Source organism: Balaenoptera borealis (assembly GCF_965194805.1).
Source record: "Balaenoptera borealis genome assembly, chromosome: 10".
In the NCBI taxonomy this organism is placed as follows: domain Eukaryota; kingdom Metazoa; phylum Chordata; class Mammalia; order Artiodactyla; family Balaenopteridae; genus Balaenoptera; species Balaenoptera borealis.
The window spans coordinates 10396326-10421613 of record NC_138874.1 but is presented as its reverse complement, the minus strand read 5'-3'; the positions used below and the strand labels follow the sequence as shown (position 1 = coordinate 10421613).

The window sequence follows — 25288 nt, the reverse complement described above, 5'->3', positions numbered from 1 at the left end:
AGGCCTTGCCCCTGAGAACTGCAAGACCCGCAACGCCCCGCGCCTACGTGAGACGGGGAGGTGGGGGGAGGGAAAGGGGGCGGGGCGACAAAGCCAAGGGGAGGCGGCAACGACGCCTGCGCAGTGTGAGCGGGATGGCGCATTTTCTTGCACTGAGCAATGCGGTGTCGCTGGCGGGTGAGGAGGGTGGAGAGTGCTATCGTGAAGTGAGGGGAGGGATTCATGTAGGCATCCGGGGGAGCCTTGTTCTGAACTATAAGGTGGGAAGTTGATGCTGGGTACTGCTACTCCCGGACCCCCGGCGTGAAAGTTGTGATATCATCCTCGAACCGTGAGTGGCTGTGGTGGCGGCTGGGGGGAACCCGGATGGGGAGTGAGGGTGGGGGAGGTTGGGAGGCGGAGCTGAGAGGAAAGAAAGAAAGGAGGGTGAGGACCCGGATGCTGAACCGGATTGTGTCCGAATTTTCCATCCTCTCGCTGGAGAAGGGGAGGAGCGGTAGGGGACCCCGCGGAGCGGAAGGGGGCCTCGGGGCGGAGAGGAAGCAGGAAACTCACCGACCCTGCGGGCTCTGCTAGACGGAGTCGGCGTTGGAAGCCCTTTTGCCAAGACTCTGTGGAAAATATGCCTCGAAGTTATTTAAATTCCCTTCATGTACCTCTCTGGCAATTTTCTTCACACCCATCCATCGTCTCCCGGGGTTCGAGTGGAAGGATGCATTCCGCGCTTCACAGCCGCGCTTACACTTTGTCGATTTAGCAATTCTGAAACCAGACCCATTCCTTTATAAAAAGTTACTTTGCACGATATTTTCACTTTTCTGTGCGTGTGCCCGGATTTCGTCCTCTAACGCATTGGAAGGTACTCGCCGTACGTCCCTTCGTTCATTTCGTCTTTCCCACATTTGAACGCCACCGCCTGGTGTGGTCCCTGCCTTCGTGAGCCTGAGTCTAGTGAGACAGGCAGGGTGGTCACACAAGTCAGTGTGATATTGCAACAGGTGTGAGTGCCACGAAGGAGAGTTTCGTGGTGATAAGAGAATTGGAAATAGGGAGTTTACCTTAGGGAGATGAGGGAAGGCTTTCCCGAGGCAGTGAGGATCGAGCCGAGAGTGGAAGGGTTAGCGGGAGTTAACTACGGAAAGAACATTCCAGAGAGAAAGAACATCACGTTGGAAAGCCTTCTTACAGGAGGGAGCTTTTTAAAGCATGAGGAGCGGCTGGGCGGGCGGGGTGGGGGGGGCGGGAGCTTGGCTGTCCTAACCTGATACGCTATGTTAGGGAGTTTTGTTCTTATCTAAGAGCCATGGGATAACTTCGTAGGGTTGCCAATCAGAAGGGAGATAGGACCAGATTTGAATTTCGAAAAGGTCACTGGCTGAAGAGTAGAGGACCAGGGGGATATTGCTTCAGTAGTCCACACGGAGGAGAGAATCTGATTTTGTGTTAATTAATATTCATCATCCGTTGTTTGAACAAACGTAAGGCAGTTTCCCAGTTTTGAAAATGAGTAGTTTCAGACTCTCACAGAGGCATCCTGTGGTGGTTCGTTCTAAAAGTAGATTAGACACAACATTGTAAATCAACTATACTTCGGTAAAATAGTTTAAAAATTAATTACTTTTAAAAAAGTAAATTAGTAGAGTTCATGTAACACATTAATGCTTCTTTATACTCGGGTCCAGTATGTGATAGCTGAAATTTCTAGGTGTTATAAATTGGAGTCTTTTGGGTTAAAAAAGAAGAAAAGAAAAAGAGCCAAATCAGAGTATATGCCACGGTAATGTAGAAACCCTTAGACTCTTTAGAAGACAGGAAACTTTAGTTTTCAGTACCTAGCAAAATTGATGCTTCTGTGTTTTCCCACTGCTGAGAATACTTGCATACAAACATTCTCTGGGGAAGGAACATTAATTGACTTATTTGTTAAGTGAGTATTCTTAAACTTATCGGAGTGAGCAAAGGAAAGAATGATTTTTTAAAGTTCATAACTAATATTTTCAGTCGAACAAAACATCAACCAGCTAAGCCCTAAGAATTGAAACAGATTAGCGCTGAAAATCTGTCCAGCAGCATGTTGTTGTTACTGATACAGAGACAAAAGAGAATTATTGAAAGATGGTCTTACTGATTTTTAAATTAAGTCAGATGTGTTCTGGAGGCTGTGAAAAAGATAAACATAATTTTTGTTCTCAACCTAGTTGGGAAGAGATGGCTACTAACTGGTTTAAATAGAATAGTATATAAGAGATACTTTTTTAAAATTCTAGTTTTAATTCTGTTCAATAATCTTTTAACCTAAGTGATTATTCTTCCTGCGCATCATCTTCTTTTCTTTCTTTAATCTCTTAAGAATAAGATAATCTGTGTCAAGCTTTAAACAGTATAGGTAATAGGTTACTAAACTGGTATTTGGATTATTTCAAAATATTTTCTGAACTTTTTTCCCTTGCAACATACTTAACATTAATTGTTGGTCAAGGCAGATGTAGAAGTTTCCTATATGAAAGGTTTCTCTTAGGATTCGTATTGCTGAAAAGATTTCCTTTGGGAAGTGCTGATTTTTTATGATTGTTTCACCTAGATACTCAAGAGTAGACTACAGAAAATACACTTTTCAATCTTTTAGGCTCATGATCCTAGAGACTAAATCATTGTCCCAAGAAGCAGAAGAAAGTAGACAAAGGTGAGAAACCTTCTAAAGTGTGCCAATTAGAAATGAAAACTCCCTCCCATCCCCCCAAAAAGAGAAAAAACAACAAAAACAGAAATGAAGACTCCTAATAGGAGAACAAACAAAAATAGCAATAGATATTTACAAAGAAATAGTAGAGATTCAATAGTAAAGGGGGATTCTAGGAAAACTGAGTGATGTTCTAGAAAATATTGAAGTAAATATAAAATTCAGAATAATAAGTCACTACAGGGGAATATTTTTAATAATATAATTGCACTCAAGTAAATGCATATCTTAGTCAGAATGTCTAAAGTGGATTGATTGTGAAGAAAATGCAGAATAGGATTTTCTCCTTATATTTTAAATACACAGTTGACCCTGAACAACGTGAGTGGGAACTGCTGGGCTCCACTTATACATGGATTTTTTTTTAATAAATACATACTACAGTATTACATGATTTGCACTTAGTTGAATCTGTGGCTGCAGAAGATTTTCAGCTGTGTGTGTGTGTGCGGAGGAGGGGTGTTGGTGCCCCTAACCCCACTGTTGTTGTAAGGGTCAAATGTATAAAACATACTTATTTTAATGCTCTTAGAAAAAAAAGTATGTTTATTAATTTATGTGATCAATCAAGTATAGAAGTATCTAATTCTGTGGTTTTCTCTTGATGTTGATGTCCCCAGCCCTATGCAATCATTAGTCTGCTTTCTGTCTCTATAGATTGGCCTGTTCTGAACATTTCATATAAATGGAATCATATAATATGTGACCTTTTGTGACCATCTTCCTTCACTTAACATAATGTTTTCAAGATTTCATAGGTGTAGAATTTTCATTTAAAACCAAACTGAAAGTTTACCTTTACTAAAACACCTTGAAATACAAATACAAATTCCTTTGCACTTTGATACTCAGATAATTTAGTTAACTACATCATCTTTATGTTTCTCCTTTTTTACAGATCAGCTTTGAAATTAAAAAACAATGGAGAAGACCCAAGAAACAGCCCAAAGAATTCTTCTAGAACCTTACAAGTATTTACTTCAGTTACCAGGTAACAGTTTAGTTATAGTACATATAGGGTCATCTATATAAAGTAATGGTCATTTAAATATTAGCATACAGAAAAGGTTAGAATTGCCAACTCTTGAGAGTTTCTATTTTCTATTTTGTAAGAAGATACATATGAGGAAAATAATAATAAACTTTTACAACTTTTTGTTCTTAAAAGGCACGTTTTTGAGGCACCCCTTTAAAAATATCCAATTTTATAACATAACTAAAAAAATAAAAACACTTAAAACATTTGAGTATCTCATTAAAAGTTTTATTCTTTATGGATGCCACACATTCCTATTCCCTACTCTTTAGATATTAGGGGATGTTCTGCCAGTTTGTGAAACAAGAAGAAGTTTCACTTAACTTCCCTGTCCAGGTTTTCCATGATCACATACACTGCATTTGTTATACTACTAGTTCCTTTAAGAGACAAATAGTAAAGCATCCAAAGCACATTACTTGGAAGCATAGCCCACATTATTCCTATATAAAAATGAGTCACTTGGACATGGCTTCCTAAAGAAACACCTGCCTAATCATATGTATGCGCTAGTTTTATTTTGCTCTTTTTTTTTAAGCTTTTCTGGGAAATGATAGTAGCAAGGAAAAACTCATGCATGTGATAAGTGTGGTTTCTTGTAATACAACTTCATGTATAAACCAGTTACTAAAAGGTGATAAGTTGGGACTTCCCTGGCAGTCCGGTGGTTAGGACTCTGCACTTTCACTGCTGAGGGCCCGGGTTCAATCCCTGGTCAGGGAACTAAGATTCCACAAGCTGTGCAGCATGGCCCAAAAAAAAAAAAAAAAAAAAGTAAGGTGATAAGTTGACAACCGTAGAAACCTATTTAGCCCATAGTGTGGCTTAACTGTAGTGATGATCTCAACTCAATCACAATAAAAAGTTTTTCATTTCTGTTCTAAAGTGCACACTTTTCTTGATGCGCACTCCTCAGTGGCATTTTTATTCTTCATGAGTCTGGGGAGGATAAGTACTGTTGTCTGAAGCCGGAAGAGTGATAGCTCCCTACCTGCACCTTGGAGACCGTCATGATTAGTGTCATTTCTCTTCTGGCATACCCTCATGGAGACATACGTGTTAATGTCAATGCTTCAGAAGAATGGAGGAGAGACAGAAGCAGAGAATGCAAGGAAAAAGTTGCCTACTGTTTAAGAAAAAGCCAAGAGACTGCTTTTGAGTGACATTTATTCAGCAGCCAGTAACTTTACTTATTTTAGAGTCTCCCATTGAGAAAGGTAGCACTATTTCTCCTGTACTCTTCCCACCTATTGCTGGACTTATTTTGTTACACGCTGGCAAACACTGGTTGGAACTGGGCTACCATAAAATATGCCAGTTACCAGTGATGACAAGTGTCCAACTAGCACCACCCAGTGTCTCTGCTCCACTACTGTGCAGAGCAAGGACTGCCTGTAGTTACATTTTAACAGTAATGCTTACCTGTGTAATGAACTACTTCTGTAACATTTTTTTTAATCCTCATTATTTGGAAGTAATGTTTTAGGCCATTAGATAACATATTTAAGACTCTCATTAGGTATCCCATCTTTTTATTTTTCAAATCAAATATACTCTTGCACCCATGATAGAATATAACCTCAAAAGAGTTTCCTAAAGAAAGAGGAAACTGTGTTATGCATAAAGTATTTTTCACAGAGAGCTTCAGAGTTACTAAAGTGACTTAAAGATGGGCCAGACCGTTTATTCTATTGTAAAGTTACTCTTGCTGGTAAGAGGTTATAATAATTAATAATTGTTGATATTAGGATATTCTGAAATTAGTGAAGTAGAATGACTTTTATTTATGTTTCTTTATTTACCCTAGTGTAGAAGTGTAGGTCCCCAGGCCTTTGCAGTGGGAGGTGGAGGGTGGGTTTTGAAATGGAGGAAGAAGAGGGACTGCAGAAAGGGAGTCAGTAACCTTAAGGTCTTAAAGAGGAAACAGTAATTACTGTAATATTAAAACAAAACCTGAGGGGACTTCCCTGGTGGCGCAATGGTTAAGAATCCGCCTGCTAATGCAGGGGACACGGGTTCGAGCCCTGGTGCGGGAAGATCCCACATGCCGCGGAGCAACTAAGCCCATGCGCCACAACTACTGAGCCTGCGCTCTAGAGCCTGCGAGCCACAACTACTGAAGTCCTTGCACCTAGAGCCCGTGCTCCGCAACAAGAGAAGCCACCGCAATGAGAAGCCCACACACCGCAACGAACAGTAGCCCCCGCTCACCGCAACTAGAGAAAGACCATGAAGCAACGAAGACCCAATGCAGCCATAAATAAATAAATAAATACATAGATACATACATACATACATACCTGAGTACGTGTAAGTTAAGCCATTTATTGTACTGTTTTCTAAATACATTCTGAAGTGAAGGGGAAAATGTGCCTGCACATTGATTCTCTGTTCTTCATCTTCTTAACTTCTTTTTTAAGGTGATAGGATTACTTTGCACAGTTGTGCCTTCTCAGTATAGCCCAGATTGACCTTTGTCAAACTGGAAAGTAAATCAGAAGGATAAAGGATATAATTGCTACTCAGACCACATTCTAAGGGTTAGTAGACAGAGGATACTGCTTCCAGAACCCTAAGAGATCCTTCCCTTTTAGACTTCTCACAGAAAGTGCAACTTTGTTCCATTTGGGTATGTGACAATGGTGTGTGTATTCATTTGTTTGGCTGAGAGGTGCAGAGAAAACACAGGACTCAGAAAGTACTGTTTTTGTTTACTGAAACTTTATGTAACTATTTTCCTGAAACCTAATCTGAAATTAGGGTGTTACTGTGCATTCGCTTTAGCAGGAAGCTCATAGAAAGAACATTTTTATTAAGTGAACTGGTTGTGGTTTTTATCTACCATTCCTTTATATTTGGGCTAAAATGACTTCTAATGGTGACTACTACCCAAAGACCTCTCTTGAGCTTTCTGTGTAAGAAAAAGATAATATTGAAAAACTAAGGGCCCTAGTCAAAATAAAGAGATTAACTTTTGACTAAATTCAGGATGTTAAAAGGGAATACTTTGTGGAGTGGTAATTCACTTTTTGATAGGAAAGAAGCAGAGCTGTCCAGTCTCTAAAATCTTAGTATAAAGGAATGGTAGATAATTTTAAGAGGTAATTCTATTAGGGAAATTCAATAGCAAAGTACATTTACTTAAAAATACCTATAGTTATATATGGAATGGATAAACAACGAGGTCCTACTGTATAGCACAGAGAACCATATTCAGTATCCTATGATAAACCATAATGGAAAAGAATATTTTAAAAGAGAATGTATATATATGTATAACTGAATCACTTTGCTGTACAGCAGAAATTAACACAACATTGAATATCAACTACATGTCAATAAAAAAAAAATACTTATAGCCTCTGAAGTGGATGGTGCTAATTAACTGCCACTAACTAGACTGGCTCCCTTTTCAAAAAAAGGAATGAATTAGATCATAATTCCCTAAAAGCACATTCCATATTACTCAGCCATAAAAAGAAACAAAATTCAGTTATTTGTAGTGAGGTGGATGGACCTAGAGTCTGTCATACAGAGTGAAGCAAGTCAGAAAGAGGAAAACAAATCCCATATGCTAACACATATATATGGACTCTTAAAAAAAAAAATGGTTCTGAAGAACCTAGGAGCAGGACAGGAATAAAGGACACGGGGAGGGGGAAGGGTAAGATGGGAAGAAGTGAGAGAGTGACATTGACATATATACACTACCTAATGTAAAACAGATAGCTAGTGGGAAGCAGCCGCATAGCACAGGGAGATCAGCTCGGTGCTTTGTGACCACCTAGAGGGGTGGGATAGGGAGGGTGGGAGGGAGACGCAAGAGGGAGGGAATGTAGGGATATACGTATGCATATAGCTGATTCACTTTGTTATACAGCAGAAACTAATACAACATTGTAAAGCAATTATACTCCAATAAAGATGTTAAAAAAAAAAAAAAGCACATTCCATTCCAAAACCGTTGATACAAGTTAAGATGAAAGGAGTGAGCTAACTGATGGGTCCCTGGAGTCCTAGAACTCTCTTTTGCCTGCCCTAATTTTAAAAGGTTGTGCATTTTAGGATATGAGTTTTGGCGGAGGGAGGTAGTAGGGCCCAGCAGTGGAAGACAAGCTCTACAGTAGATAATGGATTGGTGGGGCTGGATTTGTCAAGTTTTATTAGTTTCACAGGAAGTTTCTGAATATGTTTCTTGTAATTAAAAATATTAATTTATTGCCAAATTTTATTCTTTAAATGCAGGTAAACAAGTGAGAACCAAACTTTCACAGGCGTTTAATCATTGGCTAAGAGTTCCAGAAGACAAGCTACAGGTATTTAGGCAATTCTAACCTTATTCTTTTTTTTTTTTTTTTTTAAATAAATTTATTTATTTATTTTTGGCTGTGTTGGGTCTTCATTGCTGTGCACGGGCTTTTTCTAGTTGCGGCGAGCGGGGGCTACTCTTCGTTGTGGTGCGCGGTCTTCTCATTGCAGTGGCTTGTCTTGTGGAGCACAGGCTCCAGGCTTGTGGGCTTCAGTAGTTGTGGCACATGGGCTCAGTAGTTGTGGCTCATGGGCTCTAGAACACAGGCTCAGCAGTTGTGGCGCACGGGTGTATTTCCTCTGCAGCATGTGGTCTCTTCCCCGACCAGGGCTCGAACCCTTGTCCCCTGCATTGGCAGTCAGATTCTTAACCACTGCGCCACCAGGGAAGTCCTAACCTTATTCTTAATCTCCAAGAAATTAATAGATATCATGTAAAAATACTCCTAGCTCTTAATTCAGCTTAATGATCATTCAATATCTTACATTGAGGTCGCTAAGTAATAACTAGTTGTAAAAACTAAGGCACCTGACACTTTGATAATCTGTTAATATACAATAAGTATTTATAAGCTCTTTTGAATTTCAAATAAAATGAAATTTTTCAATTGTATTTCTTGTTAGATTATCATTGAAGTGACGGAAATGTTGCATAATGCCAGTTTACTCATCGATGATATTGAAGACAACTCAAAACTCCGTCGTGGCTTTCCAGTGGCACACAGCATCTATGGAATTCCATCTGTCATCAATTCTGCCAATTATGTATATTTTCTTGGCCTAGAGAAAGTCTTAACCCTTGATCACCCAGATGCAGTAAAGCTTTTTACCCGCCAGCTTTTAGAACTCCATCAGGGACAAGGCCTGGATATCTACTGGAGGGATAATTACACTTGCCCCACTGAAGAAGAATATAAAGCAATGGTGCTGCAGAAGACAGGAGGACTATTTGGATTAGCAGTAGGTCTCATGCAGTTGTTCTCTGATTACAAAGAAGATTTAAAGCCACTACTGAATACACTTGGGCTCTTTTTCCAAATCAGGGATGATTATGCTAATCTACACTCCAAAGAATATAGTGAAAACAAAAGCTTTTGTGAAGATCTAACAGAGGGAAAGTTCTCATTCCCTACTATTCATGCTATTTGGTCAAGGCCTGAAAGTACCCAGGTGCAGAATATCTTGCGCCAGAGAACCGAAAATGTAGATGTTAAAAAATACTGTGTACATTATCTTGAGAACGTAGGTTCTTTTGAATACACTCGGAATACTCTTAAAGAGCTTGAATCTAAAGCCTATGAACAAATCGATGCATGTGGTGGGAACCCTGAGCTAGTAGCTCTAGTAAAACACTTAAGTAAAATGTTCAAAGAAGAGAATGAATAATATTAAGCCATTCTTGATTAGGCCTGATAGCCTAGTTGACTTTTTTTTTTTTTTTTTTTTTTTTGTCTTTTAGCCTATTACCTTTTTTAGAATTTGGACCAAGCTGTTAGTCTCCAAAAACTGAGTGATAGTGGTGATGTGAGTGAGGTTGTTTCAATATAGAATCCCCGCGTACAGATAATCATAGTACCAAGTTGAAGGAATCAAAATGAGCCACGTTTAAATGAGTCTAATTTGAATGTCAGAATGTGCTGTGTTGGGACGTTGTGGCCAACTCTGCCATGCATGTTCTGTTGATTCTGTCAATAAAGAAGACTTCAGCTCCAGGAATTTTTATCCACATACTTCCTAACTGTACTATACGGGCAGTTCACAATTCATCTACCCCATTTCCAAGCCATTGACTACTTGGGACCAGTTTCTATAGCTAGCTGGCCAAAAGACCACAGGAACTCCTCTTTCTTCCTAAACGTCGTTGCTTAGAATAGCTCATTCTCCTCCCTGGAAACTCCCTTAGTAAAGTCTTCCATGAGAAAGCTGACAGTGACAAGCAGTAAGCGTCACTTTTCCTCTTTTCCTTCCTCCCAACCCAGCAAATTCTGCTGTTTATTTATCGAAGGAGTCTCCACTGCATGAGATTTACACACTAGCTCAAATTCTTTTTCCTTCTAATGTAACTTGTGCCTCAAAACTAATTAGTATCTGGGTACAGCAGTATCTTTCCATCTGTGGGGGGAAAAAAGGTACATGGAAAATGTATTTTAGGAAGGAGTCTTTAAACCTTTTTATACTGTCTTATCATTAGTAGTAAAAATCATAAAAGAGCTGTTTGCTTACAAGTACAAAAGCTGGGGGAACTGTCCTTTTCCTTCCCACCCGCATCGTTAACCCCGCTGTAGGCAGTTGGTGCTTGAATGGAAAAGGAAGTAGGCATCTTTAATCTCGATGATTAAAGGAAAGAAAAGTGTTAACCTGAGAGCTAGTGCCTGACTGAAAATTAGCCAAAGGCTACACTATCAGGCACAGTTAGCTTTATAGTGCCTTAACCCTGACTATCCCTTTTGTTTCATTTTAAACCCCTCAGCCCCTGGAGCCGTCTTACGTCTTACGGCACAAGAGGTATGAAAAAAAGAGACCCTGATTTCTGTATGAGAAGTGTCACTGACATCCCAAAATGAAAGTATGTACTTCTCAGTAGCATTACATTTTGCTTGATTGGTTGTACAGTGTGTTATCTTAGATCAAACCACCATATTTTTGTATGAGAAATTCTCACCAAAGCACTCAACCTAAATCTTTTTTTGAAAAGTTGTGTATTGCCTTTACTAACTTTTAGAATAATTTGAATCTTCCATTTTAATTGATCCAAGGAAAGCTCTTCTGAAAATCATACATATTTGTGTTATACTATGGATATTTGAACTTTGTTTTTATGAACCTATAACAAACTTGATATTAAAAAAGATCTAATGCTAACTATATAGACAGAAATGAAGTTATTTACCTATAAGTATAATGATTGCTTAAGTAGATTATTTCTTACCTAATCAAATTAATTTTGGCCTGGTGCTACTCATGATTCTTTTCTCATTTTTTTTTTTTTTAATTTATTTTTGGCTGTGTTGGGTCTTTGTTGCTGCATGCGGGCTTTCTCTAGTTGCGGCAAGCGGGGGCTACTCTTCGTTGCAGTACGCGGGCTTCTCATTGCAGTAGCCTCTGGCTCCAGGCACGCATGGGCTTCAGTAGTTGTGGCTCGCGGGCTCTAGAGCGCAAGCTCAGTAGTTGTGGCACACAGGCTTAGTTGCTCCGCGGCATGTGGGATCTTCCCGGACCAGGGATCGAACCCATGCCCCCTGCACTGGCAGGCAGATTCTTATCCACTGTGCCACCAGGGAAGCCCTCTTTTGTCATTTTTATCTTGCCTTTCAGTGACAGAAATGCTTGGCATTGAATTGGGGACTTATAAAAAGAGTTATGTATTAAATCATCAAAAATCTATTCTTTTCACTTGAACCGTAGTCATGATGGTTAATACAGAAGAAAATCACATTGATTTTCTGTGTTGGCAAAATCAAAAGAATGAAGGCTAGTTATGTTGCTATAAATGACTTTCAGACCTCAGCAAGATTTTAAATACATCAGCTCTTCTCTTATTCCACTCTGTCAGCTTCCTTACTTGACTTCCTTCTCTTCTTAACCTATAACCTATAGTCTTTCACTTCAGGGAGCCTTTCAAGAGCTTTCTCGGATCACTTTCCTCCTTTCCTTAGGCCCCTCTCATCCTGCCAGTTCCCGATCCTGCATGAATCCAACGGTCCACGTGCTTTGCTCCTCCCACGTTGCCAAGTGCTGCTGGGGAACGTTTTCACAACTGCTGTAGCCGTTGCAAATTAATGTATTAAAACCTCAGTAGCCCTTTTATTTTTCATCTAATCCTGATGGAGGTTCAAAATGTGTCAATCTAGGGACTTCCCTGGTGATGCAGTTGTTGACACTCCACCTGCCAATGCAGGGGACACAGGTTCAATCTCTGCTCCTGGAAGATCCCACCTGCTGCGGAGCACCTAAGCCCGTGCGCCACAACTACTGAGCCTGTGCGCTTAGAGCCCGTGCTCCGCAACAAGAGAAGCCACTGCAATGAGAAGCCCGCGCACCGCGACAAAGAGTAGCCCCCGTTCGCTGCAACTAGAGAAAGCCCACGCACAGCAACGGAGACCTGACACAGCCAAAAATAAATAAATTTACAAAAAAATTAAAAATAAATGAAATTTGTCAATCTAGCATTCCCTCCTCCTCCTCCATTCTTCTCCTGTTAAATGTAAACTCTTCTAACTTTCCTCCCCTATGCTTATTTAGGTCTGCCTTTCATCTCAAGAAAAGTTGTTTGTCCTCCTGCCCTAGACCAAACAAGCTCGCCTGTTTTTGATTCCCTCTCTTTCTGCCTCTTGAGGGCCTTATTTCATTCCCTGCCTTATATCCTCAAGATTTATCCATTGGCTCTGTTTTAATCAGTACACTGAGAGGAAGAAAAGAGGGAAGAAAATGTACATTTGTGAAGGACCTATTAGGTACCACCTGTTTTATGTTTTTTTCTTCAGGCATTTACTGAGCAGAGCCAGGACCTTGAATACAGGTCAGAGAGCACTTTGCTCTTCTGTACTGTTGGCCTCCCATTCTAAATGCACACTTAAATATGTTTAAAAGTTTAGAAAGCACTGGTCTATTGTAATAATGTACTAAGCAGCTTCCCTCCTATAATCTCTACCCACTCCAGTCTATCCTTCACACTCCAACCAAAGTTGTCTTTCCAAAGAGCAAATCTGATTATGTCATTCCCATGTTTTAAATTCTCAGAATCCTCAATACTGCCACCTGTAAATTCCTTGGCAGAGTATGTAAGGCTTTCCAAAATCTGATCTCCAAACGACTTCAACCATATTTCCTGATATTTTACTCTCCCCACACACGTTATACTCTGCCAGAAAATAATGTTCGTCATTGCTGAGACACTATTCTGTTTTTCATTCATTTCATTTAGAATACTTCTTGAGTGCCTATAAGCTAAGTCCTTTGCTAGGCTTTGGAGATAGAAGAGTGATAGACACTATCTCTTAGCCTTATGTGATTTTCCTGTAATGGAGACTGGGAAGTAAGTAGCCAATTATTAAACAGTATTGTTAGTGCTGTAATCAGGGCCCCTAATTTCTTGTTTACATGCCTGCTTCTCCCATTGGATTAGAAACTCATTAGGGGCAAGGACTGCGACTTACCCTCCTCTTCTCAGTAGCACTTAATAAATACTTGTGAATGAATAAATCTACTTGAAACTAATCTCCCACCTCTCAAGGGTTCCATTAAATATAATGTACGTGAAAAGATATCATAAACTTCAAGTGTTAGCTTTTACGTTAATGTGGTTCTTCTACCTCTAATTCTTTCTCTAATGATTCTTAATGTTTTCCCTTCTGAAAGCATTCTTAGACTGTTTACTTTCAATTTTGTCCATAATTACCATTGTATCAAAACCCTGACCTCCTCATATTGAAGTCCTATATTTTAACTGTTCATCTGAGTTTTCTGTTATCAGCTTGAAATCAACATATTTAAAACCAACTTATACCTCCCTCCCTATCCCTTTACCAAGCTAAATAATGGAATGAAACCACTTCTACCCCCGCCTCTTCTATCACCATTGTCATTCTTAAAGTGATCCAGGAGTGTATTTCTTACCCTTGCCTCCTATCCAGTCCTCCCAAGTCCTATAGACTTGTCCTTTGAGATGTCTCTTATCTGTCCCTTACTTTCCATTTTCACTTCCTTTTCACTTTCACTATGGCACTTAGAACAGCCTTTATTGCCATACATGCAGGGCTGATATTTGGTGGATGGAATACAGAAAAGGACTCATGATAACGAACCCTACAATAATATGAACTCAGAATGCAATTGGCATTTGGCTCCTCAACCTCCCACCACCTCCAGTTGGCTAACTGCACATTTGCTTTGGATATTTCATTAAATCTTGTAATGATGCAATCTCAGCTTTTATGTGATTGACAATATTGGACCTTACAGTTGTGTGGCATAATTTTACTATACTCTTGGTAAAGATTATAATAGTACGTGCAGTAAGCAAAAATCAGTAATACAAATTTCCATATTAACCCATTAGTTAAAGTTAATTGTGTAGAATGTTTAATGGGCATCTTGTCATAGAGATATCCGGGAAACATTTGCAACACTACCTGCCTTGTCATGCATGTTGTTTATAAAGCACTCTATGCTTAAGGAGAATGACCCATTTATTTTCTTTGAATTATATTTGTTACTGTACAGAAAGAACAATATATCTGAAGAATTGAAAATTGGTATAGTGGATAATGGAAGCTATTTAGACCTCAATGGGCAAAGCAGTACTAATGGTAAGCTACAAAAGTAATTTGTAAATCTCACCAAAACTTGTAAAGTCACATAATAGAAATTGCAAAATGGGAATAGTTAAATATTTGAAAAGTAAAAAATTTAAAAAGATTTAGCTTTAGTAAATTATATTCTAACAGCTGTCCATATTTTACAAGAAAGAAAGGATTTATTAAAGTGGACAGATAAAGTCAAAAAGTCAATTAAACTAAAGAAAACTGAAAATGAAGCAGAAGGTTATTGAAACAAATAATGAGAAGCCCTTTGAAACAAAACAAAGTAGCTATTCTAAGAGGCAAACTAATAGATTTTCTAATACGGTTTATGAAAATGCATTTGTGGTGTGATAACAGACATGAAAGCATAATTTTTTTTAAGTTTGTTCAATTTATTGAATCCTGAAACCTGGCCAATTTAAGTTTGTAAAGCTCTGGATCGAAGAAGAACAAAAATAAAATGACAGCATTCACTAAATGACTTAGCACTAAAGATATAAAATATATAATTTTAGACACTATTATAAGGCTTAGAAAAATTTTGAATATAATTCCTGGTAGTTCAGAGGAAACCAGGAGAGGATTCAGCAAAAGAATGTCATTAATATTAGGAGAAATTTTCAATTTATTGAGACCACAAGTCACCTATGACTATCAATTTATTTCAATTTATTTTTTTGGCCACGCTGCACGGCGTGTGGGATCTTAGTTCCCCAACCAGGGATCGAACCTGCGCCGCCTGCATTGGAGGCACGGAGTCTTCACCACTGGACCACCAGGGAAGTCCCATGACTATCACTTTAATGAGGAAGTTGTTGGGAGAATTTATTGCAGTTTACTGTGTTACATCATGGCTCAGACAGGAGTATCATTTAGCTAGTAACTGCTGCAACAAACAAAAGATCAAACCAATCATTTCCTCCTGCCTTGGAGTATCATCATAGCATATATGGATAATTAATGTCACCTAACTTGTTTTACCGGAATCCCTTCTCTTCCTTCAGCCCATGTTGCACAGAACTGCCAAACTAATCTTAATTAATTTGCTTTCACTTTAAGCCTCTATTCACAAATCATTTCCTTTTAGGACAAACACTTTAGCTTCACAGTCAAAGCTCCCTGTAATCTGCTTCTCATCTTATATATACACACATATATATGTATATATATTTATACTTATATATAGTTTTTTAGAAACAGCTTTATTGACTCACACACCACATAATTCTTTTAAAGGATACAATTCAGTGGGTTTTAGTATATTCATGGGGTTATGCAATCATCACCACAATCTAATTTGATAACATTTTTGTTTCCCCTGAAAGAAACCACCATCACTATTAGCACTGACTCCCATTTACCCCACTCCACCCCTAACCCCCACCCGAGGCAGTCACTAACCTACTCTCTGTATTTATAGACTTGCCTATTCTGGTTGTTTCATATAAGTGGAATCATGTACTACGTGGTCTTTTGTGACTGGCTTCTTTCACTTAGCATAATGTTTTCAAGGTTCATCCATACTACTTATATCATAACTTCAATAATTTTTAAGTCTGAATAATAGTCCATTATATGAAAATACCACATTTTGTTTATCCAGTCATCGGTTGATGTACATTTGGATTGTTCCTACTTTTTGGCTTTTATGAATAATGCTGCTATGAACATTTGTGTCCAGGTTTTTCTGTGGCTATATATTTTCATTTCTCTTGGGTAATATTATGGACTGAATGTTTGTGTCCCTCCAAAATTTATATGTTGAAGCCTCAAGCTCCAGTATCTCTGTATTTGGAGATGGATCTTTATGGAAGTAATTAAAGTTAAATGAGGTCATAATGGTGGGAATCTGATCCAATAGGATTAATTTCCTTACAAGTAGAGACCCAAGGGGACTTCCGTGGAGGTCCAGTGGTTGAGACTCTGTGCTTCCAATGCAGGGGGCACAGGTTCAATCCCTGGTTGGGGGATTAGGATCCCACATGCCGTGCGGCCAAAGAAAAAAAGACCCAAGAGAGCCCTTTTCTCTCTTTACACCATGTGAGGACACAGTAAGAAGGTGGCCGCCTGCAAACCAGGAAGAGAGCCCTCACCAGGAATCAAATCAGCTGGCACCTTAATCTTGGACTTCCAGCCTCCAGTACTGTGAGCAAATAAATTTCTGTTGTATAAACCACTCGATTTGTGGTATTTTATTACAGCAGCCCAAGCCAACTAAGAAAGTTAAATACCTAGATGAGTCATATGGTACCTTTGTTTTACATTTTGAAGAGGGAGTATATTCTTAAGATATACTCCCTTAGTTGTACAGAAATGTACATAAAAGTATATTCATTGCAGCAGTATTTGTTTTTTTCTAAGATTTTTTTTTGATGTGGACCATTTTTAAAGTCTTTATTGAATTTGTTACAATATTGCTTTTGTTTTATGTTTTGTTTTTTTGGCCGGGAAGCACGTGGGATCTCCACTGAACCACCAAGGAAGTCCCTGCAGCATTATTTGTAATAGAAAAAAAGTAACAAATGTTCATCAATATGAATTGATTAAGTCACAGTTCAGTGATTTAATGCGGCAAAACTATCTGTATACTATACGTACAATATATAGTAGCAAGATAATTTTTATATATTCGTGTTCTTTTCCCTCTATTTTTTCCATCTTTAGTTACAGAAAGGTACCCAGTCCATTTTGTACTTTCTTGCCTCAGGGAATTATTATGATGCTAAAGCTCAAAGAAGGCTCTTGTAAAACACTTCCTTTCTGAATTAATTTTCCTACAACCTGAGCCTGTTGAAGAGATCAGGCTAGGTGTACTGGAAGGGAGACACAGAGAAAAGGAGCAGTGACTTTAAGGGCAAACAGAACAGAGGAGAGAGGAGAGATTCCTGGGAAGGGAACAAAAGCCAGAAGTTCCCATGGTTGTTGGTAGTACTGTAGGAGGTGAGCAAGACTTCATGGAGGATGGACTAGACAGTAACATTCCAGCTCTCTTCCTGAGACAGGGAAGCAGAAAAGTGCCAGGCTCTGAGGGATCACTGTTGGCTTCAATAATAAACCTGCCAATGGAGTCTGATGCCTGCAGTTGAGAGGTAAGGAGGCCCTAACACTGACTGAGATTAAATTTTCTGCTAGCCCTGCAAGAAGGGAGTGAAAAAAGAACATTCGTCCTTTTCAAGATGCTGGACTGAGTACGTGTTTATCTTTTCTCCCTCTTGAGAGAATACTAAAAGGAAAGAAAAAGAATAAAAAGGCTAAAATATCGAAATAACCTTGAGAATTGGAAGGGCTTTGTTAGTGGATGAGAAATTCCAAAAAATGTCTGGAATACAGAAAGCAGAAAGACTGCTGATTGATGTAAGCAGTGGGGATATGGCCAGAGCTAAGGCTATGTAGAGAAGGGGTTGTGGCTGAAACAGGACCCAGCAGGCTCAGGAGAACTGAAAGTACTTGGCAGAATAATGGACCCCCAGCGATGTCCACGTCCTCATCCTCAGAGCTGGTGAATAGATTAGATTACATGGGAAAGGGGAATTAAGGTTGAAGAGAAATTATGGTTGCTAATCGATGATCTCAGAATAGGGAGATTATCCTGCATTATCCAGGTGGACCCACCGGTAACTACAAGCTTCCTCAAAGGAGAAGAAGGAGGCAGAAGGGGAGAGTCAGAATGAGATGTGACATTGCAACCAAAGTCAGAGTGGTGTGATGAGAAGGACTCAACCCACAGTTTCTGCCTTTGAACATGGAGGAAGGGGACCACAAGCCACAGAATGCAGGTGGCTTCTAGAAACTATAAAGACAAGGAAACAGATTCTCCCCTGGAGTCTCCAGAAGGGAACACAGCCCTGCTGATACCTTGAGAAGTGTTGGACTTCTACAGAACTCTATATAATAAATATATGTTGTTTAAGCCACTAAGTTTGTGGTAATAGGAAACTAACTGGAACAGCTCTATACTTGTCAACAAAGAGGACTGGAGAGATAAATATGGATGAAAACAGAAATTAATTGATAGTCTGTAAATGGAAGGGTACATCTCCCCACGCTACCTCTTCCTTACACCCCAATGGGCAAACTAAATCATCACTGCCAGATATTTTATCCTCAAGCAAAAGAGTAAGACATCTTTTTAGAGAAGTAGAAGTGAGTTTCTGGGAAGAATTTGAGCAAATAGGAAAGGTATTGGTGTCAAAGAGCTACATTCTTCTGTTCTGGCATCAGGGAGCCTTCCTGGAGCATCATGGCTGCTCCCTTCCCAATCACATGACATTGAAACTTACCAGTCAGCCAGCCAGCCCTGCTTGGAAAAGCTGAGCTCCCATTAGCTCACATTTAGCATTTCTCATGCCTCATTCTGTCTTAAACACAAATGGACAACCAGAAACTCCCACACATTTATAGAATACCTGCAGTATGACAGAGAAAGACCAAGGTAAAAAAAAAAAAGCAAAAACAAAATGAAACAAGAAAAATATAGAAAAACTCAAATTAGAGGAAACAGAAAAAACAGAGAACACCTTAAAACAAAATAAGACAAACCATAATCTGTAAGTAGTATCACTGGAGAGATCTGAGGAGATATTGAATTGAATCTATGGCAGCTGTTGTTGTTTATCTTCCTAACAGTCATCCCTCACTTCTACTTCATGAAAAGAAACTTGATATTTTCCCCATGTTGCATGGCCATGTGTTTCAGGAAAAACAGAATTCTCTCTTCCTCGGGGGACCTTAGTCTTCGTCACTTAAGGCCTTCAACCAGTTAGGTGAGGCTCACCCACATAATGGAGGGCAATCTGCTTGACTCAAAGTCTGCTGATTTTTTTTTTTTTTTAAAGTGTAGCTCTTTTTTTTTTTTTAATTATTTATTTATTTATTTTTATTTATGGCTGTGTTGGGTCTTCATTTCTGTGCAAGGGCTTTCTCTAGTTGCGGCAAGCGGGGGCCACTCTTCATCACGATGCGTGGGCCTCTTCACTATCGTGGCCTCTCTTGTTGCGGAGCACAGGCTCCAGACGCGCAGGCTCAGTAGTTGTGGCTCACGGGCCCAGTTGCTCCGCGGCATGTGGGATCTTCCCAGACCAGGACTCGAACCCGTGTCCCCTGCATTGGCAGGCGGATTCTTAACCACTGCGCCACCAGGGAAGCCCAAAAGTCTGCTGATTTAAATGTTGATCTCATCTAAAACATACCTTCACAGCAACATTGAGACTGGTGTTGACCAAATATCTGGGTACAATGGCCTAGCCAAGTTGACACATAAAATTAACCTTCACAACCACATGCCAAGATGAAAAGTTGCACATCAGAAGGTACCAAAAGTTCCTTAGAAGAAGGCTGGAGAGAACTTGGTATGATAAACCTCTGCCACTGTGAAGTCCCCTGTGGAAGGCTGACTCCTCCTTGGGATGGAGCTGTGAGGAGGACAGATACGGAAGAAGATTGTAAAATGTTACAATAAAAGAATTAGCTTTTGATTTTTTTTCTTATATAAATCTTTTTCAGGATGTCCTTATGAACAATTATTCATAGCCTCAACTCCTATGGTGTCCAGTAAGACACTGTGAAATCAAATAAATCTCCGGAAATTGAATGGGTTTAACTGATCTTGATTTTCTTTTACGTTACCCTACAACTCGAAAGGGCTTGTGTACTAAAGTAGGCATCATGCACAGAGATGGCCAGCAGGCACATGAAAAGATAATCAACATCTCTAATTATTAGAGAAATGCAAATCGAAACTACAGTCAGGTACCACCTCACACCGGTCAGGACGGCCATCATTAAAGTCTACAAAAAACAAATGCTGGAGAGGGTGTGGAGAAAGGGGAACCCTCCTGCACTGCTGGTGGGAATGTAAATTGGTGCAGCCAATATGGAGAACAGTATGGAAGTTCCTCGAAAAACTAAAAATAGTTGGGAATTCCCTGGCAAACAGTGGTTAAGACTCAGCACTTTCACTGCCTTGGCCCAGGTTCAATCCCTGGTCAGGGAAATAAGATCCCATAAGCCATGCAGTGCAGCCAAAAAAACCCAAAACAAACAAACAAAAAAGATACATGCACCCAATGTTCATAGCAGCACTATTTACAATAGCCAAGACATGGAAGCAACCTAAGTGTCAATCGACAGATGAACAAAGAAGATGTGGTATGTATATACAATGGAATACTACCCAGCCATAAGAAGAATGAAACATGGATTTGCAGCAACATGAATGGACCTAGAGACTATCACACTAAGTGAAGTAAGTCAGAAAGAGAAAGACAAATACCATATGATATCACTTATATGTGGAATATAAAATGACACAAATGAACTTTTCTACAAAACAGATTTACAGACATAGAGAACAGACTTGTGGTTGGATGGGGGAGGACTGGATAGGGAGTCTGGGATTAGCACATGCAAACTATTATATATAGAATGGATAAACAGGATTTCCCTGGTGGCATAGTGGTTAAGAATCCACCTGCCAATGAGGGGGACACGGGTTCGATCCCTGCTCCAGGAAGATCCCACATGCCGCAGAGCAACTGAGCCTGGGTGCCACAACTACTGAGCCTGTGCTCTAGAGCCCACGAGCCACAACTACTGAGCCTGCATGCCACAGCTACTGAAGCCCACGCACCTAGAGCCCCTGTGCTCCACAGCAAGAGAAGCCACCACAATGAGAGACCCGCGCACCACAACGAAGAGTAGCCCCCACTTGCTGCAACTAAAGAAAACCCCACGTGCAGCAATGAAGACCCAACACAGCCAAAAATAAATAAATAAATGAATAAATTTATTTTTAAAAAAAGAGAATGGATAAACAATAAGGCCCTACAGCACAGGGAACTATGTTAAATATCCTGTGATAAACCATAATGGAAAAGAATATGAAAAAGAATGTATGCATATGTATAACTGAATCACTTTGCTGTACAGCAGAAATTAACATAACATTGTGAATCAACCTTACTTCAATAAAACAAATTTTTTTTAAAAAGTAAAATAGGTGTCATGGTCCCAGTGACAAAAATCAAGACAGTAGATGTAGTCACTGAGAGAGGATGTAGCCCAAGAAGAGCAGTAATCAAGGACAGTTATCAAGGAGGGAACAATTAAAGGAATAAGGAAACCATGAAGGAAGAGACCAGCTAATTGAAAAGAGGGGAGGTTCTTAATCTGTGATCCATGGATGTCTCTGGGGCCCATTAACTGTCTTCAAAGGGTTAATTAACTCCCTGAAATTATCTGTGAAATTTGCATGTATGTGGATAGCTGTCATCAGATTTCCAAAGTTATTTTTTAACTCCCGGTCAATGACAACGACCACAACAAAGAAAAGAAAAGAAAAACAAAACCAAAAAATAATCACTGGAAAGAAAGCATGTGGTTTCAAGGAGTGAACCATTCAAGTGTAATGCAGTAGAGATACCCGATAGGATATTGACTGAAAAACGTTCAATCATTACGGCAATTAGAAGGTCTCTTCTGGGCTTCCCTGGTGGCACAGTGGTTGAGAATCTGCCTGCCAATGCAGGGGACACGGGTTCGAGCCCTGGTCTGGGAAGATCCCACATGCCGCGGAGCGACTAGGCCCGTGAGCCACAATTACTGAGCCTGCGCGTCTGGAGCCTCTGCTCCGCAACAAGAGAGGCCGCGATAGTGAGAGGCCCGCGCACCACGATGAAGAGTGGCCCCCGCTTGCCGCAACTAGAGAAAAGCCCTCGCACAGAAACGAAGACCCAACACAGCCATAAATAAATAAATAAATAAATAAATAAATAAAAGGTCTCTTCTTTGAAGAGTCATTTAGCTGTGCTCCCTCAACCTCCTTTCCACTTCAGCTCACTGCAGTCTGGCTCCTGAGGCTGCTACTCTACCAAAACTGCTCTAGTCAGCGACACTGACATTTATTTTGTGACATCTAGCGAATGGTTCTCTCTTCTCATCTAGCTTGACTTCTCAGCAGCGGTGACCCCACAGTCTTCCAGTTTTGCTCCAACCTCTCTGGTTTAAGCCACCATTTCCTTTTGTGCCCCAGATGAAATGACTACAATAGCTCATAAGTGACCCCTCTTTTTTTTTTTTTTTTTTTTTTTTTTTTGGCCACTCGGCTCGCTGATCTTAGCTCACCGACCAGGGATGGAACCCAGGCCCCTTGGCAGGGAAAGCGCCAAGTCCTAACCACAGACCACCAGGGAATTCACCGTAAGTGACCCTCTTAATCCTCCCTCAGCCCTGCTTCCCACTCCTGTTTACCTATAGAACTAGAAAGATCTTCCTCCAGTTTTTTTTCGTTTTTTTACACTGCTTGATCCTTCTTATCTTGCAGCTGTCAGTTCAAATGTCACCTTGAAAGTTATCCTCCCCTTACTTCCTACTTTCAGTTTGTAACATATTATCACAGAACCATCTGTTTCCTTTAGTGCACCTCACATAATCTGCAATTATCTTATTCATTTTATTTATATATCATCTGTCTCATACCATTAAGATATACATTTGTCCAGAACTGGAACATTGCATCTCTTTTTCTCTGCTAGATCTCCACTGCCTAAAAATAGTGTTTGGTGCAGAGCTGGCACTTATTTACCTGATGCATGAATGATGAGACTTAAAATGAATTGCATTGCAAATATTTGATATTTTAAGTTTGCACTTTTTAAAAAAAAAAGATATTTATTTATTTATGGCTGTGTTGGGTTTTCGTTTCTGTGCGAGGGCTTTCTCCAGTTGCGGCAAGCAGGGGCCACTCTTTTTTTTTTTTTTTTTTTAATTTTTTTAAAGTTTTTATTTATTTATTTATTTATGGCTGCGTTGGGTCTTCGTTTCTGTGCGAGGGCTTTCTCCAGTTGCAGAGAGCGGGGGCCACTCTTCATCGCTGTGCGCGGGCCTCTCACTATCGCGGCCTCTCTTGTTGCGGAGCACAGGCTCCAGACGCGCAGGCTCAGTAGTGGTGGCTCACGGGCCTAGTTGCTCCGCGGCATGTGGGATCCTCCCAGACCAGGGCTCGAACCCGTGTTCCCTGCATTGGCAGGCAGATTCTCAACCACTGCGCCACCAGGGAAGCCCCAAGTTTGCACTTTTTTTGAGACAGTGCTTTAAATATGATCTTTACAACAAAGGCGGATAAGTAACCCTATCAACCTATGCTATAGAAAAATCAAGGGATATGAGGACTAAGAAACCACCTTGGTGATCTGAAGTCAGTGGTGATATTTGAAAGATAATTGTGGAAGAACTGGAGGGAAGAGAGAAGCCAGAAGGCCAGGCTGAAAAAGATTAAAGTGAGAGGAGGGTGACGAATGAGAGACAGGGTATATAGATCTCTTTTAGGGAAAAACTTTAGCAGAGAAAGCACTTCAAGGAGATAACATGGTTGAGGCAGCAGTGCCCAGGATCAATGTCTCAAGAAAAGGACAGAAGGCAGAGAGGGATCATTCTTTCACTCTAGGCAAAACCAGGCAAGTACTGTCACAACTCAGTGGAGACAGGAAAATATTTTACAAAGAAAAGGAAGGTGCATGCGTCCTATGTCTGTTGTGGGGCTGGTCTGAATTTGGTGGATGCCAATAATCTTCAAAAAGTGTGGCCATTCTCTGCCGGAAGATAATTTAAAACTCTCCAGTTAGAAAGTGCACAGCTCTTCTCAGGACACAGCTGAATGTCAGTAAATAACTTACCTTTATTCTGCTTCAGTTTTTGTCTAAGTTGGGGCCAAAGTTGTCCTCCAACCTTCATGAGTACAGGAGGCTTGATCAAAATAAATAGTGATAAAGCCCATCTGATAAAGCCATCTGAGTCAAACCTGTAGTCTAACAAAATTTATTAAGTTGCTGAAACAAGGAAAACCACCCACCAAAGGAACTGGGGGAGTTTAACTGGAAGAAAAAAAAAACAAAAAGGAAGAGGGAGACATAGCATAGGATTTGGTGGAGTGTATTAATAGATAAGAATTAAGCAGGCTCAGGCCTGAGCTGTGAAGCCGACTCCAAGGTCATGTATCCTTGAAAACCATAAAGTTAAAATAAATGTGGAATGTTATATCTGAAAATATCTTATTTGAAGCACTATGCCTGGGCTGGCAAAGTGTCAAAATGATCCCCAGGACTCAGCTCTGCCAGGCAGACTTGGGATGTTCCATTATTACTCATATGATTTCAAACAATAAAGCTTCTGAAAGTTTGTTTTTTTGGAACAAGTTTTTTTAGCCTATGCCGTTTCATTAATCAACAAAAGCAGTTTTTACAGCTTCATAATTGGTATCTCTATGTGCTGAAATTCTGATTAAATTTAACATTCAGCTTGAAGGCTACCTCCCTGAAGTGTTATTCAATTTCCCTTTGGTTGGGTTAAAGGCCTCTTTTATTTTCACCAACGATAACAATACTATGGGTATTATATGCTTTAATCATGTACCAGGCTCCACAGCTAAACGTTTATTTATGCATCATCTCATTTGATCCTCACAACTCTTGAGATACGAGAAAACTCTTAGAAATTAACATGCCTACGGAATTTGCTTTTTCTATTACTGCATTTACTTTCATCCTGCTTTGCGATTCAGCGAGTTAATTTTCTTCCCCTAGTTTTTGTGGAATCAACCCTACATTCTTCTCTGTGAACACCACAGGCTTCCTACGTGGTAGATTCTCAATGAACGTGGAACTGAATCTCATACAGGACTTGTAACTCGCTTCCGTGATAACAAGTAAACTGGAACCTGCGCGTCCCTTGCGTCGTTCTGTCATCCCGGGTTTCGGGGAATCGCTTGAGCAGCACAGGAGCGGCGAGCTCCGCTGGGTTTGGGCGCTCTGACCACACCTTCCGCTCCCCAGACCCTAGCTGATAATTACCACTGAGCTCCAGCTGCCGCTGCTCCTTCCCGAGGGGGCGGGACTTCCTCTCTTCCTA

General features: G+C 40.1%; 1 protein-coding gene and 1 long non-coding RNA gene across 10 annotated transcripts; one reads left to right on the top strand and one right to left on the bottom strand.

Moving 5' to 3' along the window:
• Window positions 1–81: 81 nt before the first annotated feature.
• Window positions 82–16423, top strand: GGPS1 (geranylgeranyl diphosphate synthase 1). 8 transcript variants are annotated; one of them, XM_082407715.1, is made up of 6 exons: window positions 114–331; window positions 3639–3731; window positions 8022–8092; window positions 8709–9044; window positions 10555–10650; window positions 14307–16423. In XM_082407715.1, the coding sequence occupies exons 2-5, from the start codon at window positions 3662–3664 to the stop codon at window positions 10609–10611; spliced, it is 534 nt and encodes a 177-aa protein (XP_082263841.1). In that variant the 5' UTR covers window positions 114–331; window positions 3639–3661; the 3' UTR covers window positions 10612–10650; window positions 14307–16423. The 8 variants fall into 8 exon arrangements, with proteins under 8 accessions (XP_082263837.1, XP_082263836.1, XP_082263841.1 ...); XM_082407716.1 differs by lacking the exon at window positions 14307–16423 and adding an exon at window positions 11983–14006; XM_082407714.1 differs by lacking the exon at window positions 14307–16423 and adding an exon at window positions 11936–14006.
• LOC309635898 lies at window positions 15055–25283 on the bottom strand. Of its 2 annotated transcripts, XR_014249087.1 has the most exons (3): window positions 25231–25283; window positions 24058–24127; window positions 15055–19797 (listed from the first exon to the last, which is right to left on the bottom strand). It is a non-coding gene; the product is annotated as an uncharacterized lncRNA (long non-coding RNA). The 2 variants fall into 2 exon arrangements; XR_014249088.1 differs by lacking the exon at window positions 25231–25283 and having other exon boundaries at window positions 24058–25169.
• Window positions 25284–25288: the final 5 nt, after the last annotated feature.